The 19048-nt window shown below is 37.3% G+C and overlaps 1 protein-coding gene across 1 annotated transcript; it reads right to left on the bottom strand.

Moving 5' to 3' along the window:
- Positions 1 to 10438: 10438 nt before the first annotated feature.
- On the bottom strand, positions 10439 to 13004 carry LOC149820965 (diacylglycerol O-acyltransferase 3-like). Its single transcript, XM_089982226.1, has 2 exons — positions 12521 to 13004; positions 10439 to 11332 (listed from the first exon to the last, which is right to left on the bottom strand). Exons 1-2 carry the CDS (start codon positions 12956 to 12958, stop codon positions 10670 to 10672), a joined length of 1101 nt encoding a protein of 366 aa, XP_089838352.1. The 5' UTR covers positions 12959 to 13004; the 3' UTR covers positions 10439 to 10669.
- Positions 13005 to 19048: the final 6044 nt, after the last annotated feature.

Raw genomic sequence — 19048 nt, 5'->3', positions numbered from 1 at the left:
TATAGATCAGAGCCTAATCCATCAGATATTAAAGATGATAATCCAACAATGAAAAAAAAGAAGAAGGATAACGAAGACAAGCAAAATAAAAGAAAGGAGGAGGATAATGAAAAAAAGCAAAGGAAACCAAAGCAAAGGAAGGAGGAGGTGGAGGATAGGGGAAAGCAAAAGAATAATAAGAAGAAGGAGAAAGATAAGCAAAGGCAAAAGGAGGAGGAAGAGGAGAGGAAAAAGCAAAGGAAGAATAAGGAGAAGGAGGAGAAGCGAAGGTAAAAGGAGGAGGAGGAGGAGAGAGAAAAGCAAAGGAAGGAGGAGGAGGACGAGAAAGAGAAGAAAAGACAAAGGAAGAAGCAAGAGGAGGAGGAAGAGGAGGATGAGGAGGAGGAGGAGGAGGAGAGGGAAAGGCAGTTAAAGAAGAAGAAGGAGGAGAAAATGGAACTGATGAAGCAGGAATTTTTTGAAAAGCAAAGGAGGATAAGACAAATGAAGGAGGCAGAGGAGTGAGAAAGGCAAAAAAAGAATAAGGAAGAGAGGGAAAGACAAAAAAAGAATAAGGAGGAGAGGGAATGACAATTGAAGAAGGAGGAGGAGAAAGAGAAGGAAAGCCAAATGATGAAGATGAAAGAGAAAAGGCAAAGAAAAAAACATCAGGATGAGAAAGAAAAAGAAAGGCAAAAAAAAGAGAAGGAGAAGGCGGACGAGGAAGAGAAGGAAAGACAAAAGAAAGAGAAGGAGGACGAGAAAGAGAGGGAAAGGCAAAGGAAGGAGAAGAAGGACGAGGAAGAGAAGGAAAGACAAAGGAAGAAGAAGGAGGATGAAGAAGAGAAGGAAAGACAAAGGAAGGAGAAGGAGGACGAGGAAGAGAAGAAAAAAGAAAGGAAAAAGCATACGATAGTCGCGAAGGATGAAAGGAAGAAAGAAGTACAAAAGCAGAAGAAAGAAGGGGATGAAGAGGAGAAAAGTGTGACCAAGGTACGTCAATCGCTACTGTATGTCGCGTTGTACTGTTGTAGATATTATTATGTATAGCGATTACTCTGTATAGCGATTACTATGTATAGCGATTAATCTGTATAGCGATTATTATGTATAGCGATTACTGCGTTAGCGATTACTTTGTATAACGATTACTGCGATAGCGATTACTATGTATAGCGATTAACTATGATTTGATATTTTGTGTTACAGGAAGGTCAGAAGAGAAGCAGAGCAACAAGTGAAAAACTAAGAGGGCGGTGTCAGTAGCCTGTAGTTCTATTGTGGTTCAGAAAGCTGAGTGAATATCAGAAGGACCGATTACGAAAGATGCACTTTGACGACCTTCTGGACCATCATTATTTTGAAAATTACTGGAACACCACGACCCACCAACATTATTTTGAATATAATGCTATAATTATTTTACTGAATATTCAACTAATTTTAGTGCAATATCTACAAAACAAGGTGCCAGAAAACTCAGCAAAGTTCTCAAAGAGAACAAGAACCGGATGCGAGATGAATTTGCAGGACACACTATCAGTAATTTTGTACGTATGAAACCACTATCAGTTATACATTAATGTATGCCATAGGTATGTATATTAACAAATGCACATTTGTTCTAAATAGACTATACACGATTTCGTCATGTATATTTAAAGCAAGGGAAGAACCATGTCGGTCTGCATTGTCACCCCTTATTTTATGGTATATCGGCTATCTTATATATTTATTTTATCATTTTATTTACTAATGTACCTTTGTGTTTTAAACTTACTATTATTACTGTTCCGTTCAACAGAGTATTGTCCGCCGAATGCCATACACGGCTGGATTTCTAGACGGAATACAGTACTGGGGTGACGATGACCAAATGGCAGACTTTTTTTCAAGTGAAAAGGTTTGTGACCATATCGATTTGTAAGATGTTAAATCCATTTAAGATCTTGTTTTGATTCTTAATATCGATTTTTAAGCTATCAATAGGAATTTGCATATCGATTTAAGATATTGTTTTGATTCTTAATATTGATTTCTATGTTGATTATTTCCTATCGATTTTTAAGATATTGTTTAGATAATTAATATCGATTTAAGATATTATTTTGATTCTTAATATAGATTTCTATGTTGATTCTAAATATCGATTTAAGATATTGTTCTTATTCTTAATATCGATTTCTATGCTGATTTTTAATATCGATTTAGGATATTGTTTTGATTCTCAATATCGATTTTTAAGATATCAATACGAATTTCTAAATCGATTTAAGATATTGCTCTGAATCTTAATATCGATTTCTATGCTGATTCTTAATATTGATTTAAGATATTGTTTTGATTCTTAATATCGATTTCTATGTTGATTCTTAATATCTATTTTTAAGTTATCAATAGGAATTTCCATAGCGATTTAAGATGTTTTAATTCTATGCTGATTCCTAATATCAATTTAAGATATTGGTTTGATTCTTAATATCGATTTATATGTTGATTCTTAACATCATTTTTATGGTATCAATACGTATTTCTATATCCATTTTTTAAGATATTTTATAATCAATTTATAGATATTGATTCCTACATTGTGGCAATTGGAAAAGCATTGGATCTTATACGTGTTGGATGTACGAGAATAAAAAATATGACTATACAACTCCTTAGACTATGACATTGGTGTAGACCATGACATTGTGCATTTGGTAAGTTTCTATCTTAAGATTACCGTATCTTGTACCGTGGCCCAGAATTTACTTGCTTTTGTATAAACCATAGGTTGGATTTTTCAAAGACATGTTGGGTGTCGACATTGGCCCGTGGAGGCTTCACGTCGCAGGGGATGCTCCTTTACAAAATAATGGCATCAATTGTGACATCTTTGTAATGAAGTATATTGAAGCAATATACTATGGACGAGTACCAGAATTCATCGCTGTATGCTCTACACTTAAACATGTTTTATTAACATATATTATTGATGACTACATTTTTATATTGTTCTCATTTTCGTTTTTTTTTAGGATGATATACCTAGATTCCGTAAAGAACTATGCGAAGAATTGAAGGAGTTTCTAGTTGAGGAAGATACAAAAACCCATACTGCAAGATTACCTAAAAAGCTATGAAAGACGTGAGGCCCTCAGGAGTAAGAGAAAGTCATTTTAAACGTCTACCTGTTCTCAAGGATAACATGAAGAGGGTTACGTTCTACTGCTGAGAGAGAGAGATAGCAATTTTTGGTTCAACTTTCAATTTTCAATTTTTTTGTGTACAGACATTTGTAACAAATTTTGTAAGACTGTGTACAAAATTCACATTGATCCACAAACTAAAATTACGAACCTCACAAACGTGTGTTGAATACGCAAATCGCCACCTCAAGCGCCCAAATCACAACAATATAAATTCTGCAATAATTTAAGATATTATATCAATTTTTGTGAGATATTGTTTTGTTAATATCGATTTGTAATATATTATGCTGAATTGTTGTATATAGATTTGTAAGATATTATGTGTTTTCTAGTGTCGATTACTAAGATATTGTTTTGGTTGTTAATATCGATTTGTAATATATTATGTTGAATTGTCATATATCGATTTGTAAGACATTATGCTGAAATGCCGTATACCGATTTGTAATATATTATGCTGAATTGTCGTATATCGATTTGTAAGATTATGTGTTTTCTAGTGTCGAATTGTGAGATATGATGTTTTTGCCAACATCAATTTATGTATAAGTGTAGCACACAAATACCACTAAACAATTCATTATAATGATAGGCGTTTGAAAATAAAAATCAAACAAGCATTTAGTGTTTTGTAGCGTAAAAATGCCACTGATTTGCTTTTACAAGCTGTGTTTTTATCGCGATTTACATAATGATTGATAAAAGTCTAAAACCATTTGCACAAACATTGACCGTGCAATTTTACTGCGATTTGTACTCATGCGCAGTGCAATTTTTATTCAATTGTGGCTGACATAGACGTCATTGTGTAAATCGTTATAACATTACGATTTACACAATGATGTCTGTCTTTTAGACAATGAGCTTTGTCTAGTTGAATGACACGTACCATCGCGACTTACACAATGACGTATGAAGGCGACGTGCTATCGCGATTTGCTTTTATGAGCTATGCCTATGTCAACGATATTTCTTAATCGCTTTTACGGGCTATGTCTATGTCAACGAAGGGCGAACATTACAAGTCTTTGTTCACCGCATACATCGCTAATCCCTTTTGCGATTTTCATTCACTTAGGGTGAGCATCACAACGATTTATGAACAATAACATCTCTAATCGCTTATTGGATTTTCATTGACGAAGGGCGAACATTACAAGCCTTTGTACACCACATACATCGCTAATCTCTTTTGCAAATTGTAATATATTATGTGTTTTCGGGTATCAATTTGTGAGATATAGTTTTGTTTGTTAATATCGATTTGTAAGCTATTATGTTGAATTTTCGTATATCGATTTGTAATATATTATGCTCAATTGCTGTATATCGATGTGTAAGATATTATGTGTTTTCTAGTGTCATTTTTTATGATATTTGTAGTATAATTTCTTATGTAGAATTGCAACAAAGAATTATAACATTACAACACAGAATTATTTATTTACAAAAAAAAATTATATAATTACAACAAAGAATTATCGATTTACAACAAAGAATTATAGAACTACAATAAAGAATTATAGAATGCTAAACATTACAATGATTTGTAAGATATAAAAGTTAAATGCTACAACTATTTTGAAGCTGAAGAATCCACACGCGATTTCTGTATTGCATTGCTCACTTTTGAATTGAACAGAGCCTGTCATGAAACATAATAATATCAGACATTACATTAAGTTCAACAAAAAATGCTAACATCCTTCCAAAATTGTTACATACCAAAAGACTTGTCATACTCATGCCATCGTTCCACTCAAACAGGTCGGGTGGATTGCAGGTTCCAACATTGTAGTGCACATATGTATGGTATTGTTGCATGTTGTAAATTGCACAAGTAAGATATTGATAGGTTGCATGTAATACAATCTATATGGAAAACAATATACTGTATTACATACCTGTTCATGTGAAGGGCTTTGTTGCTTAGGGGTTGATTGTTTCTTAGACATTTTCTTGCCAACCAATTCCAGTGCACCCTTTGTCCTCTTACGGTTGTGATTAGAGGCATGTTTCCTTTTGATACCCTTCGTAAGGTGAATATTTCTATCATAATCTACAATGTTTACTCCTGATTTGACGAAGATGATGTTTACGCTTAGGAAAACTTCTCACAAGGGTCAGGAGAAGCGTGATTTTTACCTACGTTGTTCGATCCCATTTTCTTAGATTGGTCTTCACGAGCTGCAATGGACTCATGGTAAATTAACTACATTTTTTCAAGTAATTTCCTTGACACGTTTCTCATACATACATAGGCTTCTTTGCTTTTTGATACCAAATCTGCAACATACATAAGTGACCTACATAGTTGTTGGTAATGAGAGGCTATCTGACACTTCTCATCAACACTAGATGGACTGACTTTATTTGTCTCCAGTAGTTCAATTTTTGCTTGTCTCGTCCATCTTCGCATTATATATGACTCAAGTATTTCTTGTATTTTCTCTTGATTAAGTGCATTTAATGCATGACAACATAAAATACCTTTGAACTCAAACATTTTGCACGTACATTCAACTGTTCTGTTGTTAACATTATACGTAACATGTGCTTCTTGCCTTTTTGGATACTCTTCGCCATCCCATACAACATGGTATTTGTGCATATTCCCATATTTCATACGTCCTTCTATGTTGCAATATATAACCTGTATAACCTCCTTCTTAATCCATTCAAATATAGTTAGTGTATACAGATCTGCAGGTCGCGTCAATATTTTCATGCCCAAAGTTACAAGGTGGGTGTTAAAGCATTTCACATCTTGTTCAAGCTCATTCTGTCTAAGACTGTCTACAAATAATTCATACTGTTTCATGAAACGAAACATTGTTAAACATGAATACAATGTTTTTCTCAGTGTGGCATGCATAGATTCAGCTCTTTGTATGCTTATCATACCTGCATAAAAGTATTGTCTTCCATATGCCAATGTCCACTTCTCTTTGTATGCATATAAATGTTGTAACCACACACAATCTTCAAGGCTGTACATCTGAATCATTTGCTCTCAATCAGACATAAATGTGACCTCGTCTATGCTCTCAAGTCCACACTGTCTAAACTTTTTATCAATCTCTGTCTTCTGAATAAAAATGTGTCATATGTTATTTGCTTTATTTTGAAAGATATGCCACAAACATAGGCGATGATATGCATATGGCCATACATGAGACACTACAACTGCAATTGCATGATCATCATCTGTAAGTAAAACTCCAAGGTGCTTCCCATTCATTGCCTGTGTAAATACTCTGAACAACCACTCAAAGGTTTCCTTGGTCTGGTCATATAAAAAGCGCCGCCTAATATGCAACTCTGTGAGTGATGGTTCACTCCGACAAACTGCGCAAATGGCCACTGTTCTGTATTAATCTTCACTGTCGTATAAAAAACAAACACATCGTTGAAGCATTCATAATCGACTCTTGACTTTGAATCTGCCCAAAACATATTCACAATATACCCATCTTCATCAAGTTGCATTGCACTAAAGAAACCATAGTCAATGTTTGATTTTTTCTGTAGGTAATCAACCAAAGAACATATTCCTCAATTCTTCATGTTTTCTGACCTCTTCCTTTTCAAGTGGTTTCTTAGATCAATAGGTGTGAATGGTACATTCTCACGACCACCATCTACGTTCGCACAAAAACTGTATGTTTTCCTTGGTACAATGCCGACGGTATTAGCTATTTCAGCAATTGCAACATACGCTTTAGTTACTTTACGATGCGACCTTAACATAGGAGTCATAAATGAAGTAGCTAATTTATGGTTATAATCATTGATTAAAGTATGAACTACATATTTTCCATTCGGAAGTCTTCTTAACACCATTCTCGCTGGACAACCGCATCTTGAATCTGACTTGCTTCTTGTTGGATTTTCACTTGACTTCTTTCAACCTTGCTTAGAACAAACATATGCTTTTCTCACCACGACACCCTGTGCATTTTTTGCCCAAGAATACCTTCTAACATTAAAGCCAAGTTTTAAGGCATAATCATTGTAAAATTTGTATGCAACTTCCTCATTATTAAACTGCATTCCCTCTACTGGAACAAAGTCAAGTGTACTATCATATAGACTTGACGTACCTGCACCTTTGTCAAGTGCACTGTCATGATCGTCTACCTCATTATCGACTTGCATTTCGTGTGCTGGAATATTCAATTCAAGAGTGAATCCAATGCCTGCACCCTTCTTATCATGTGCATCATTAGTGCACATATTCAATTCTTCAGGTGCGTCGATAGTACGGATGCCCGTTGCTCGATGACTTCCCAGATTGAGATACATCATCTTCACTGCAACTAGCTGATATGCTCAACACTGTCATGTGCAAAATATCAATTTGTGTTAGCCATCACATACGTTTACTACGATTTATTCAAGATGCACATAACAACGCATACTGATTAGTTAAGCATAATAGCTTACAAATCGATATTAACAAACAACACCATATTTAATAAATCAATACTTGAAAACACATAATATCTTACAAATCGATATACGATAATTCAGCATAATATATTACAAATCGATAGTAACAAATAAAACAATATCTTACAAATCAATATTAACAAACAAAACAATATCTCACAAATTGACAATAGAAAATACATAATATCTTACAAATCGATATACGATAATTCAACATAATATATTACAAATCGATATTAATAAACAAAACAATATCTCACAAATCGACAATAGAAAACACATAATATCTTATAAATCGATATACGACAATTCAACATAATATATTACAGATTGATATTAACAAACAAAACAATATCTCACAAATCGTCACTAGAAAACACATAATATCTTACAAATTGATATACGACAATTCACTATAATATTACAAATCGATATCAACAAACAAAACAATATTTCACAAATCGACACTAGAAAACACATAATATCTTACAAATCGATATACGACAATTCAGCATAATATATTACAAACAAAACAATATCTCACAAAGCGATATACATGTTACTACAACCGCATTTTGTGTTACATTGTATATACTGAGTGAATGAACAATACCGGATGAGGTAGAGGCCCTTGCTCGCATCTGTAACCAAGCATTCTTGTCAACAGGTCCCAAAGTCTTACAAATGTCTTCAAGTTTTCAGCCGTTGAAACAATAAAATCTACTTGGAATAACAAAATGCCTTAACGACACTTATGATGACATATGTTCTTCAACAATAGCACGATGACATGGAAAGGTACTCACGACGCTTTAATAGCACTTGTTGGAATGTTTGTGCTTCATTGCTTTTTTCCATACTGCCTAACGAAAATGAAGAAGAAGAGAAGACTGTAAAAAGAGATTACCGACAAATCTCCCTTTGACGCCCACCAATGATTGAATCATTTGTTCGATTTATATTTATATCCACGAGGTAGGAATGAACCAAGAAAAGTTTTCTATCTAATACAAGGCAGGAACAAGAAGGCGGCCATGTGTTATAGCATAAGCTAAAAACAAAGGCGGAACGTGCAAATCTATATACGCGGAGTGAGAGAACATTTTCGTCCAATGCATATCTATCTTACGGAAGGACATTTTTGTCAAAAGCATATCTACCTTTTTTATATGTTATTTTATTATAAAATCATCGTGGGCAACATTGACATATGAATTATCACGGGTCCCAAGATATTCCTCCGTACACACAAGAACACGAATTTGTGTTTCAGGGAGAAGACACGACACCCTCCCCTGGATTTAAGCCCCCCTTCCTTTCCAGTAGACAAGCCCTACTGGTGGCTCTACAACCAAACAGTCATTCAACCACCACCATCTGGTGGGTTTGCAAACTTCCCATCATACGGTGACTTGCACAAACTGCTCCTAGCCACCTACCAAACACACGAGGCCCCGTTGGTGTAGACCAACAAATTGTTCTAAGATCTGAACGTTGTACGCAGTTCTTATTTTGCCCTTACCCCAAAAAACACGTGATTGCCCTTTTATACGTATAGAAATAACCAAATTACTCCTAATTCTGACTTGAGTCAATGTAATTTGGGTTTGGGTCCGGTTGTGGGCATGGTTAAATTTGGAGAACCATAAAGGGTTAAGGGCTCAGATGTAAACAGGTCAGGTCCTAAATGGATGCATTTCCTGTTCAGGTCTAACTATCCAACTTGATTTGGGTTTGGGTTCTAGTTTATGGTTGAAAGGTATTTTGTGATTTTAAAAGGTTTAGCTCATGTTAACATAGAAAGGTTCATAGAAAGTCTTTATTTGACAATTTTCAGAACAAAGTCAGCCTTGCATCAGGAATTTCAGAAAGGTGATCTCTGATATGGAATATCAGACAAAAGGTAGGTCTCATTCAGAAAATTTTCCTGCTATTTTTCTGGCTGGTTCATAGTTGCCACGGAAGGGTAAGGGCACAAGTTACACGTCAAGGCCCTCAAAAGTTTCAGGTTCAATTTGATTGAAATGCATATCTAACAATTTTGGTTAGAGTTTTTAATAGGCATTGTTACGAGATTTTGGTACTTGTATCTCATGATTTCTGATAAAAGAAATGCAAAGAAAAGCAAAAGTACTAAAAATCAAAATATAACGTAATTTCACCATATAGAAATGTTTTAAGACAATAACCAAATTAAAAAATAAAAAATAATCTCAAGCTAATATGATCAATGCCAAATAAAAAAATAAAAAATAATCTTAACCAAATATGATCAATGCCGTAATGGCTGCCTCTTGCAAGAATCTGTGAAAAGTACATGCAACTATGAGCATGATATATTGAGTGTTTTCTCAAATCTAAAGGAAAAAACCTCCATAACAGCCTCAATGGAAATGAGAGAAGCCTGCTGATGGCTAGATCAATGTATATAAGAATCGTGTTTCCTAAGGTATCGGTACGCCTGAAACGGGGCAAATTAAAGTTTCTATGCAACTATGAAAAGGTTTTTAAAAATCATGGCTTGAAGGCCGTTTCTGCTAAGTTAAATCTTGGGATACTCTTAGGGCTTATCTGCTGGACGTTGCAAACTTGCTTATCCGCTGCAGAAGGTCAGCGGTTTATGGCGTGGGGCTCTTCTCCGATCTAAATCCAAACAAGACCCAGTGAGTGGCATGTGTACGTGGATGGGCACGCACACACATATACAGAGAGAGAGAGAGAGAGAGAGAGAGAGAGAGAGAGAGAGAGAGAGAGAGAGAGAGAGAGATGTTTTTGGAAGAAAGCTGAGAAATGAATGGCAGACCAGCAAATACCAAAGAATCTTAAATCATATTAGCGTTGGATCTGTTTGATCTCCTTTACAAGAGGAAGTGCAACCCCTTTTCCTCAGGCACAAAGCATAGCATTCACATCCTGGAGATGATCATTCTTCAATGGGTCTATCACCAGTCTTTTAACTTCTTATCTACAATACACAAATGTGTACCACCTCCCTAAGCCGCTAGAGTGCAATAGTATAAATATAGTCCTTGTCTTCTTCTTTAAACCACTGGAATGCCGGGCACCGTCTCCCCAAAATAATTAGCCACAATCGCTTCAATATCCTCCAAACCAACTCCCACACAGATGGGTGGTGGTGGTGGAGGAAGGTCCACAACGCCCTCCCCAATCGTGCTTGTTGTTAAGACCCTCACGTTAGGCCCTTCTCGGCATTTCCCCAAGCACTTGCACACCGAGACAGCTCCATCTGCTCCCAACGACCTCTGGAATGCCTCCACCAGCCCTTCAGCTCCTGATTTCTTGCACTTCCCTCCCATGCAGACTACTACTTTCTTTGCTGCTTTGGCAACCTCGGTGCTCTCTGGAGCTTCGATCGTCGTCTCCACGTTCTTCTGCACTTGCATCGACTCATCAGGACAGGGGTTCGATACTGTCATCGGTTGTTGCTGCAAGAAACTCTCCCATCTCTGCTGCTCCACGGCAGCACTGCGGAGGTCCTTCACATTAACGGCCTCACAGTCGCTGTCACTTGATTCGGAGGAGGAACCAGAGCTGGACTCTTCCTGTTCGCGCATCCTCTCAGATTTGGACTTCATCTCAGCGGCAGCTTTCATTGCCGTTTTCTCTTTTTTCCTCTTCCTCTTCATCTCCATCTCCTCAGATGTCAACCGTTCCAACTGAGCCAGTAGAGCCTGCTCTGATTCCTGCACAAACGAGAGAGACGATGCAAAAACTTAGGCTGCGCTAGTTGCTAAACCATCCTCTCATCTTATGGAATGGAACTCTTGCTGCTAAATAACTCGTACCCACCCATACATGGTCATTAAACAAACAGTAAGAAAAAAAGAGTTTCTGCCACCGTTAGAATTGTTAAAATACAGATTGCTTCTACATGTTACCGAGAATCCAAACGCTCCTTTTCATGGGTATTTTCAAAAGCATCTAGGCGCTATACTTTCTTAAGCTATATGTTTGTGCAGCGTCCAACATTCCTATTGTTCATGCGATAATCCATTCAACAAACGTATGAAGTGCCGTAGAAAGGAAATTTCAGTTTTACCCTCAATCCCTGGGAAAAGGAAACGGGTGCCAATTGATTCCAAGGAAAAGGGAAACGGGTGTCAACTGAACCTAAGAAAACTTTGTTCTCTAGTGAAATAAATAACGGGATTACCCTCAGAATTACATTACCAACATCAGATAATAAATAACAAGGGTAACTAAATAATTATCATAGTTAAGCCTAGTCCAGAAGAGCGAAACCATGGTTAACCGAATTGAAAGAAGTTGAAGGGCAATATACGAAAAATAAAGCAAAAAACAAACAAACAAACAAACAAACCAGTGGGAGATATTTTGAATCCATCAAAACCTAGGGATTGCCAGTGGAAAGAAAATTTTGGAGAGCAAAATCATGGGAATTACATGGGTATCATTACCCTGGAGCGACGATGATAGGGAAAGCCCATGATGCTTAGGAGTAGTTGGGTAAGAAAATATGCCAAATATAGACAGTCCAACACGAACACGAAAAGGATATCGAGACAAGGAAAGGAAAGTAGGAAAGCAGGTCATCGACCCAAAACCACTCAAAGCAGCAGATGCAAACATGCAGAAAACACAAGTAAAAAGAAAACCAAATATAATAAAAAACCAGCAAAGGGAAGAACAAAGACGATGGACGTTGAAATTTGAGCCAAACCCACCAAAAGAGCACAAACGGAAAACCAAAGACTGTCATCCAAAACCGAACGAATGAAACAGAGTCAGACTCTCTCTCTCTCTCTCTCTCATATTATCAATCGGAGACAAAGGGATTTGCAAAGCCTCCTCGCAATCGGGAAATACAACTAAATAACCAAACGTAAAAGGAAAAAGGTTCACAAACTTACCAACATCATCTTGGTCCTGACCTCTCCCGCCAAACCATCGCCCTCTTCGACGCCGAAACCCATCGCGGAGAACGCACGCAGATCCTCAGCCAACCCTCTCATCAACTTCACCCTCCTCTTCCCCTCCTTCCCCTTCCCCTTCTTCCTTTCTGTGGATTCCTTCGCCTTCTCCGCCCTCACGATCCCTTTTCCAGGTAGCCTCGAAGCGTAGTATCTAAGGTTCCCATCGTCGGAAAAGGAGGAGATTCCGGCACCAGAAAACCCAGAGCCACGAGAAACGCCGCCGGAACCACGAGAGCGAGAGACCGCGCGAGCCCCAACACAACTGACCGAGCCCCTCGGCAGAGGCTTCGTCCCGCCGGTTAGCCGCCCAACGCCGGAGTTCAGTATTTTTCCGGCGGCCGAGAGGCCGGAGCCCTGCCCGGAGACCACGTCCATCTTCTGCCAAAAGCGCCAAGAAAGGAAGAGGGCGGTTCGGTGGCGTTTATTCAACCTGGTTTCTAATAGAGAGCGAGGAAATAGAGGAGGGAGACACGTGGCGACTCGTGGTTTTTATAGTGTTGACGTGGATCAATAGGATACGTCTGATCCCAATGACTCGTGAGCGCGGAAGCCGGGCACGTTCGGCAGCGTCGCCTTCGCGTTCCCGCGCGTGCTCGGGAATATCTGTGGCCGTTAGATCTGCTATCTGCGATCCGACGGTTGACATATCACCAGGTCGGATCCACATCACGCTAATGGACCGGTTGTTCCTTTCTCTTGGGGTATCCTGGAAGGACGTATTTATCCTTATGATTATAAGCTATCCTTTTGATGTCCCTAGCTGATCAATGCCTCCCTCCAAGTTCGGTGGAGTCGGTTTTCGGGTATCTGGATATTATGGTTCTGCGTGATCCGGTAACATCGACCAAGATGGCCTTTACAATGCCCACATCTCAACTCAAACCGTAAACTTCTCCAACAAATTTTCAACATGCGACTCTGAGTATACATCGGGCAGGACTTAACATAGTCCGTGTGGGACCAAATGTGGGTCCAGGAAAAATCCAAGGGTGGTCCAAGCTATTGTGCACATGCTGCGCATTGGCCTGGACAGGATACAGTTGGACATCCGATCCAAAATCATTGTTTTCAGGTATGGACATTGAACTATGATCCAGGCCTGCATTTGCATCGGATTCACCCATGTGCGAAGTGTTGATTAAATTTTGGGTTCGGAAGACAAATTTGTGTGTTCCGGTGTGTACGGAGAAATATCTTGGGACCCACTATAATTCATATGCCAATGTTACCCATGATGAATTTATAATAAAAGAACATATAAAAAAGCTAAATAACATATAAAAAAGATAGATATGCGTTTGACAAAAATGTCCTCTCATAAATAGCTCCGCACATTCTCGCGAGTCCAGGTTATCACCTTGGTTTTTAGCTTGTATTACAAAGCATTGCCGCCTTCTCATTCTTGCCTTGTGTTACAAAACATTCCTGGGTTCGTTCCTACCTCGTGGAGATAACTATAAATTGATCGGCTGGTTCCATCATTGGTGGGCGTCATAGGGGGATTTGTCGGCCATCTCTTTTTACAGTCTTCTCTTCTTCTTCATTTTCGTTAGGCAGTATAGAAAAAAGCAATGATACACAAACATTCCAATAAGTGCCATTAAGGCATCGTGAGTACCTTTTCATGTCATCATGCTATTGTTGAAGAACGTATGTCATCGTGAGTGCCATTAAGGCGTTGTTTTGTTATTACAGGTGGACATTGGTTTTTCGATAGTTGGAAAATTAAAGATATTTGTAAGATACTGGGACCATATTTGTAAGATACTGGGACCTGTTGACAAGAATGCTTGGTTACAAATGTGAGGAAGGGCTTCTACCCCATTTGGTATCGTCCATAAACTCAATATATGCAATGTAACGCAAATCGCGGTTGTAGTAATATACTACCTATTTGTGAGATATTATTTTATTTGTTAATATCGATTTGTAAGCTATTATGTTGAATTGCCGTATCGATTTGTAATATATTATGCAATATGCATATCGATTTATAAGATATTATGTGTTTTCTAGTGTCGATTTGTAAGATATTTGTAGTATGATTTTAAAACATGTTCGTGCAGAATTTACATTGTTGCGCGTTTGAGGTGGCGATTTGCGTATTCAAATAGCTGCTCTTTTAGCGATTTCTATTGAAATCGCTTCACAATATCGTAGATATAATTAAATCGCTGTCACGTGAAACACTATCGTCAACACACATATACGATAAAGAGAGGGTGAGAGAGAGAGCCTTGGGCTGGGCATGTGATAGATAGGGAGTTGGAGAGAGAACCAGAGGGAATTGCTTAGGGTTGAGAGGGATGCAATAGCTGTGTGGTGTTAGTTGGGAGAATGAAAAGGAAAAAGGGGTAATAAGGAGAGGAAGAAAGGAGGGAAATAAAGAAGGAAAGAAAAGGAAGAAAGAAAACGAAAAGAAAGAAGAAAGAAAAAGGAATGAAGGAAGAAAGAAGGAAGGGAGAGAAGAAGGAAGGAAGAGAAGAAAAGAAGGGAGAAAAGGGGTTGGTCGACCAAGGGGGAAGAGGGAGGAAGGAGAAGGAAGAAAGGAAAGAGAAGAAAGAAAGAAAAGGAAAAAAAGAAGAAGAAAAATGAAGAAAAGGGAAGAAGAAAGGAAAGAAAAAGAGGAGGAAAAAGAAAAGAAAAGGGAAGAAAAAGAGGAAAAAGGAAAAAGAAAGAAAATAAGGGGGGAAGAGGGGGTCGACCCCCCTTGTGGGCCCCATCTCTAAAAAAATGAAATAAATAAATAAAAAAGAAAAATAAAAAGAAAAAGAAAAGGGGATAAAAAATACTGATTTTTTTGAAAGGAAATGAAATCCGTGGTGGCGCCACCTTGAAGTGGGTCCACAATCAATTTTTGAAATTCTTTTTGAAGGCCAGGGGGGTAGAATGGTCTCTCAATTTTTTTTTTTGGATAAAATGAGCTATTTTTGGTTGTTTTTGAAATAAGCTCAGAATTTGAAGTTTCATATCGTGTTGTAGAGCAAATCCAGTTTAGAATTAAAAAAAAAACCAAGTTTGAAAAGAATTTAAATTGTTTTCTCTAGAAATATTTCCAAATTTAGAGCCCTAGGGGTAAAAATGTCAAATTTGGAAACTCAGGGTTTGAAATTGATTTTTGAAAACTTTAAAACTCGAATCTGGATTGAAATTTTCAAAACTGGAGTTCTGGATATCGAAAATGAAATGAAATGAAATGAAATGTAATGAAATATAATAAAATGTCATGAAATGATAAAAAATGATGAGAAATGATATGAAATGCAGACCCTGGATGAAGAATATTGGATATTAGACCCCAATTAATAGTTGTATCAGTTCAGAAAGTGGTAAAATTGATAAAAATGAGCAAAATGGTTCAAGAAATGGTTTTTGGTCTCTACCAGGCCAGAGTGACACTGAAAATTGAGGTTTGAGCTGGTTTGAACTAAAATGAATTAGAATGAGCTGGATTATAAGGTTTCAGAACTCAAAGGGACTGACAAGACACTGACTCAACTGAACTCCCAGACTGAATTGTCAAGAAAGGCTGCCATTTTTAAAGAAATAATGTGAAATGGTCACTGGAGTGAAGTGAGTTACGAACCAGAGTTGGGTTTGAGCTGGAACAGAGATCACTAATACTGATATAAACTAAAATTAAACTCAAACACTAGCTCAACTGACTGAATTTAGCTCAGTTTCAGCTAAATGAGTTGAAATGGGCTAAAATAAGCTCCTAGACACTTGGAAGTAGATTTGAACTGAAACTGGAGCACTTGAACTCCTAGTGAGCTCAAGCTAGACTCAGGAGACTAGGATTGACTGACTCAGAGATAATTGGCTTAAATTTGAGTGAGAAATGGGCTCATTTTTGAAGAATTGTTCCCATTTTGGCAGGAATGGTCAGAAATGAGCATAGTCTGCTCATCGTGAGCTCAGTGAGCACGAAATGACTGATATTCTAACTGTTCTAAGCTTACAAATGAGCTTGGTTGACTTTGACTGACACGGGTCTAGGATGACCTAAGGGTAAAATGATAATTTTCTTGATGAAAGTGGGTAAAATGGTAATCTTCTAAAACATACTTGGGGTTGGACTCCTATACTGACCTATCAAGGTTGGCATCCACACGAAGGGGGTTGTCTGAGAATGAATAAGGAAAATCTAGGGTGTTTACACTATGTTCCCATAGAAGGAATGCAATTTAATAATTAGGAAGCTGCATACAAATTTTACAATGATTATGCCTTCAAACTTGGCTTCAGTGTTAGAAGGTATTCTTGGTCAAAAAATGCACAGGGTGTCGTGGTGAGAAAGACATATATTTGTTCTAAGGAAGGTTGAAAGAAGTCAAGTGGAAATCCAACAAGGAGCAAGCCAGATTCAAGATGTGGTTGTCCAGTGATAATGGTGTTAAGGAGACTTCCAAATGAGAAATATTTAGTTCATACTTTAATCAGTGATCATAACCATGAATTAGTAGCTTCATTTATGACTCCCATGTTAAGGTCACATCGTAAAGTAACTGAAGCACATGCTTCAATCGCTGAAATAGTTGATAGCACCGACATTGCACCAATAAAGACATACAATTTATGCGAGCACATAGATGGTGGTCGTGAGAATGCGCCATTCACACCTATGGATCTAAAAAACCACTTGAGAAGGAAGATGGTCAATAACATGAAGAATGAAAAAATATGTCTTTGGTTGATTACTTATGGAAAAAATCAAACAATGACTCTGATTTCTTTAGTGCAATGGAACTGGACGAAGATGGATATGATGTGAATATGTTTTGGGTAGATTCAAAGTCAAGAGTAGATTATGAATGCTTCAATGATGTACTTGTTTTTGATACGACAATGAATATTAATACTGAACAGTGGCCATTTGCGCAGTTTGTCGGAGTGAACCATCACTCACAAAGTTGCATATTAAGCAGTGCTTTTTGTATGACCAGACCAAGGAAACCATTGAGTGATTGTTCAGAGTATTTACACAGGCAATGGGTGTGAAGCAACCTGAAGCTGTAATTACAGAAGGTGATCACGCAATTGTGGCTGCAGTGTCTCATGTATGGCCAAATGCATATCATTGCCTATGTTTGTGGCATATCTTTCAAAATACAGCAAAGAACATATGACACATATTTAATCAGAAAACACAGTTTGATAAAAAATTTATAAGGTGTGTACTTGAGAGCTAGACAAGGTCATCTTTATGTTTGATTAGGAGGAAATGATTCAAATATACGAGTATGAAGATTATGTGTGCTTACAAAATTTATACGCAGAAAAAGAGAAGTGAGCATTGACATATGGAAGACAATACTTTTGTGCAGGTATAATAAGCACACAAAGAGTTGAATTTATGCATGCCACATTGAAGAAAACCTTGTATTCATATTTAACAAAGTTTCACTTTATAGAACAATATGAATTATTTATAGACGGTCTTAAACATAATGAGCTTGAACAAGATGTGAAATGCTTCAACACATGCCCTGTAACTTTTGGGCATGAAAATATTGATGCGACCTGCAGATTTGTATACACTAACTGTATTTGAATGGATTAAGAAGAAGGTTATACATGTCATGAATTGCAATATAGAAGAACATATGCAAACCAAGAATATGCATAAATACCATATTATATGGGAGGACAAAGAGCATCTGAAAAGGCAAGAAATACATGTTACGTATAATGTTGATAACAAAACAATTGAATGTATGTGCAAAATATATGAATTCAAAGGCATTTTATGTCATCATGCATTAAAGACACTTAATCAAGAAAAGATACAAGAAATACCTGAGTCATATTTAATGCGAAGATGAATGAGACAAGCAAAGATTGAACTGCTAAATACAGATAATGTCAGTGTATCTGGTGTTGATGAGAAGTGCCACATAGCCTCCCGTTACCAACAACTATGTAGGTCACTTATGCATGTTGTAGATTTGGCATAAAAAAGTGAAGAAGCCTATGTATGCATGAGAAAAGTGTCAAGGGAGTTAGTTGAAAATATGCAGTTAATTCACTATAAGTCTGTTGTAGCTCATGAAGACCAATTTAAAAAAATGAGAGCGAACAACGAAGGTAAAAATCATACTTCCCCTGACCCGCATAAGAAGTTGCATCGAAGCGTAAGCATAATCTTTAACAAGCCAAAAGTCAACGTTGTAGATTATGATGGATAAATTCACCTAGCAAAGGGTATAAAAGAAAATCTGCCTCTGATCGTAGTCATCAGAGGACAAAGGGTGCACTAGAATTGATTGGCAAGAAAAGATCTAAGAAATAACCAACCCCTAAGCAAAAGCAACCAAGCCCATCGCATGAACAGGTATGTAATACATTATATTGCTTCTCATGTAAATTGCATTACACACAATTTATCAATGTCTAACTTGTGTAATTTCCAACATGCAGCAATACCCTACAGACATGCACTACAATGTTGGAACCTTCAATCCT

This window comes from Nuphar pumila, chromosome 12 (assembly GCF_984573655.1).
Source record: "Nuphar pumila chromosome 12, dmNupPumi1.hap1.1, whole genome shotgun sequence".
Lineage (NCBI taxonomy): Eukaryota > Viridiplantae > Streptophyta > Magnoliopsida > Nymphaeales > Nymphaeaceae > Nuphar > Nuphar pumila.
Note: the sequence above shows the minus strand (reverse complement) of the source record. Positions and strands in the feature narration are given on the sequence as shown.

Coding starts and splice junctions, on each gene's coding strand:
- LOC149820965 (XM_089982226.1), bottom strand. CDS start 12,958: ATGGACGTGGTCTCCGGGCAGGGCTCCGGCCTCTCGGCCGCCGGAAAA. Junction 11,333..12,520: donor TCAGGACCAAGATGATGTTG/GTAAGTTTGTGA, acceptor TCGTTTGTGCAG/GAATCAGAGCAGGCTCTACT.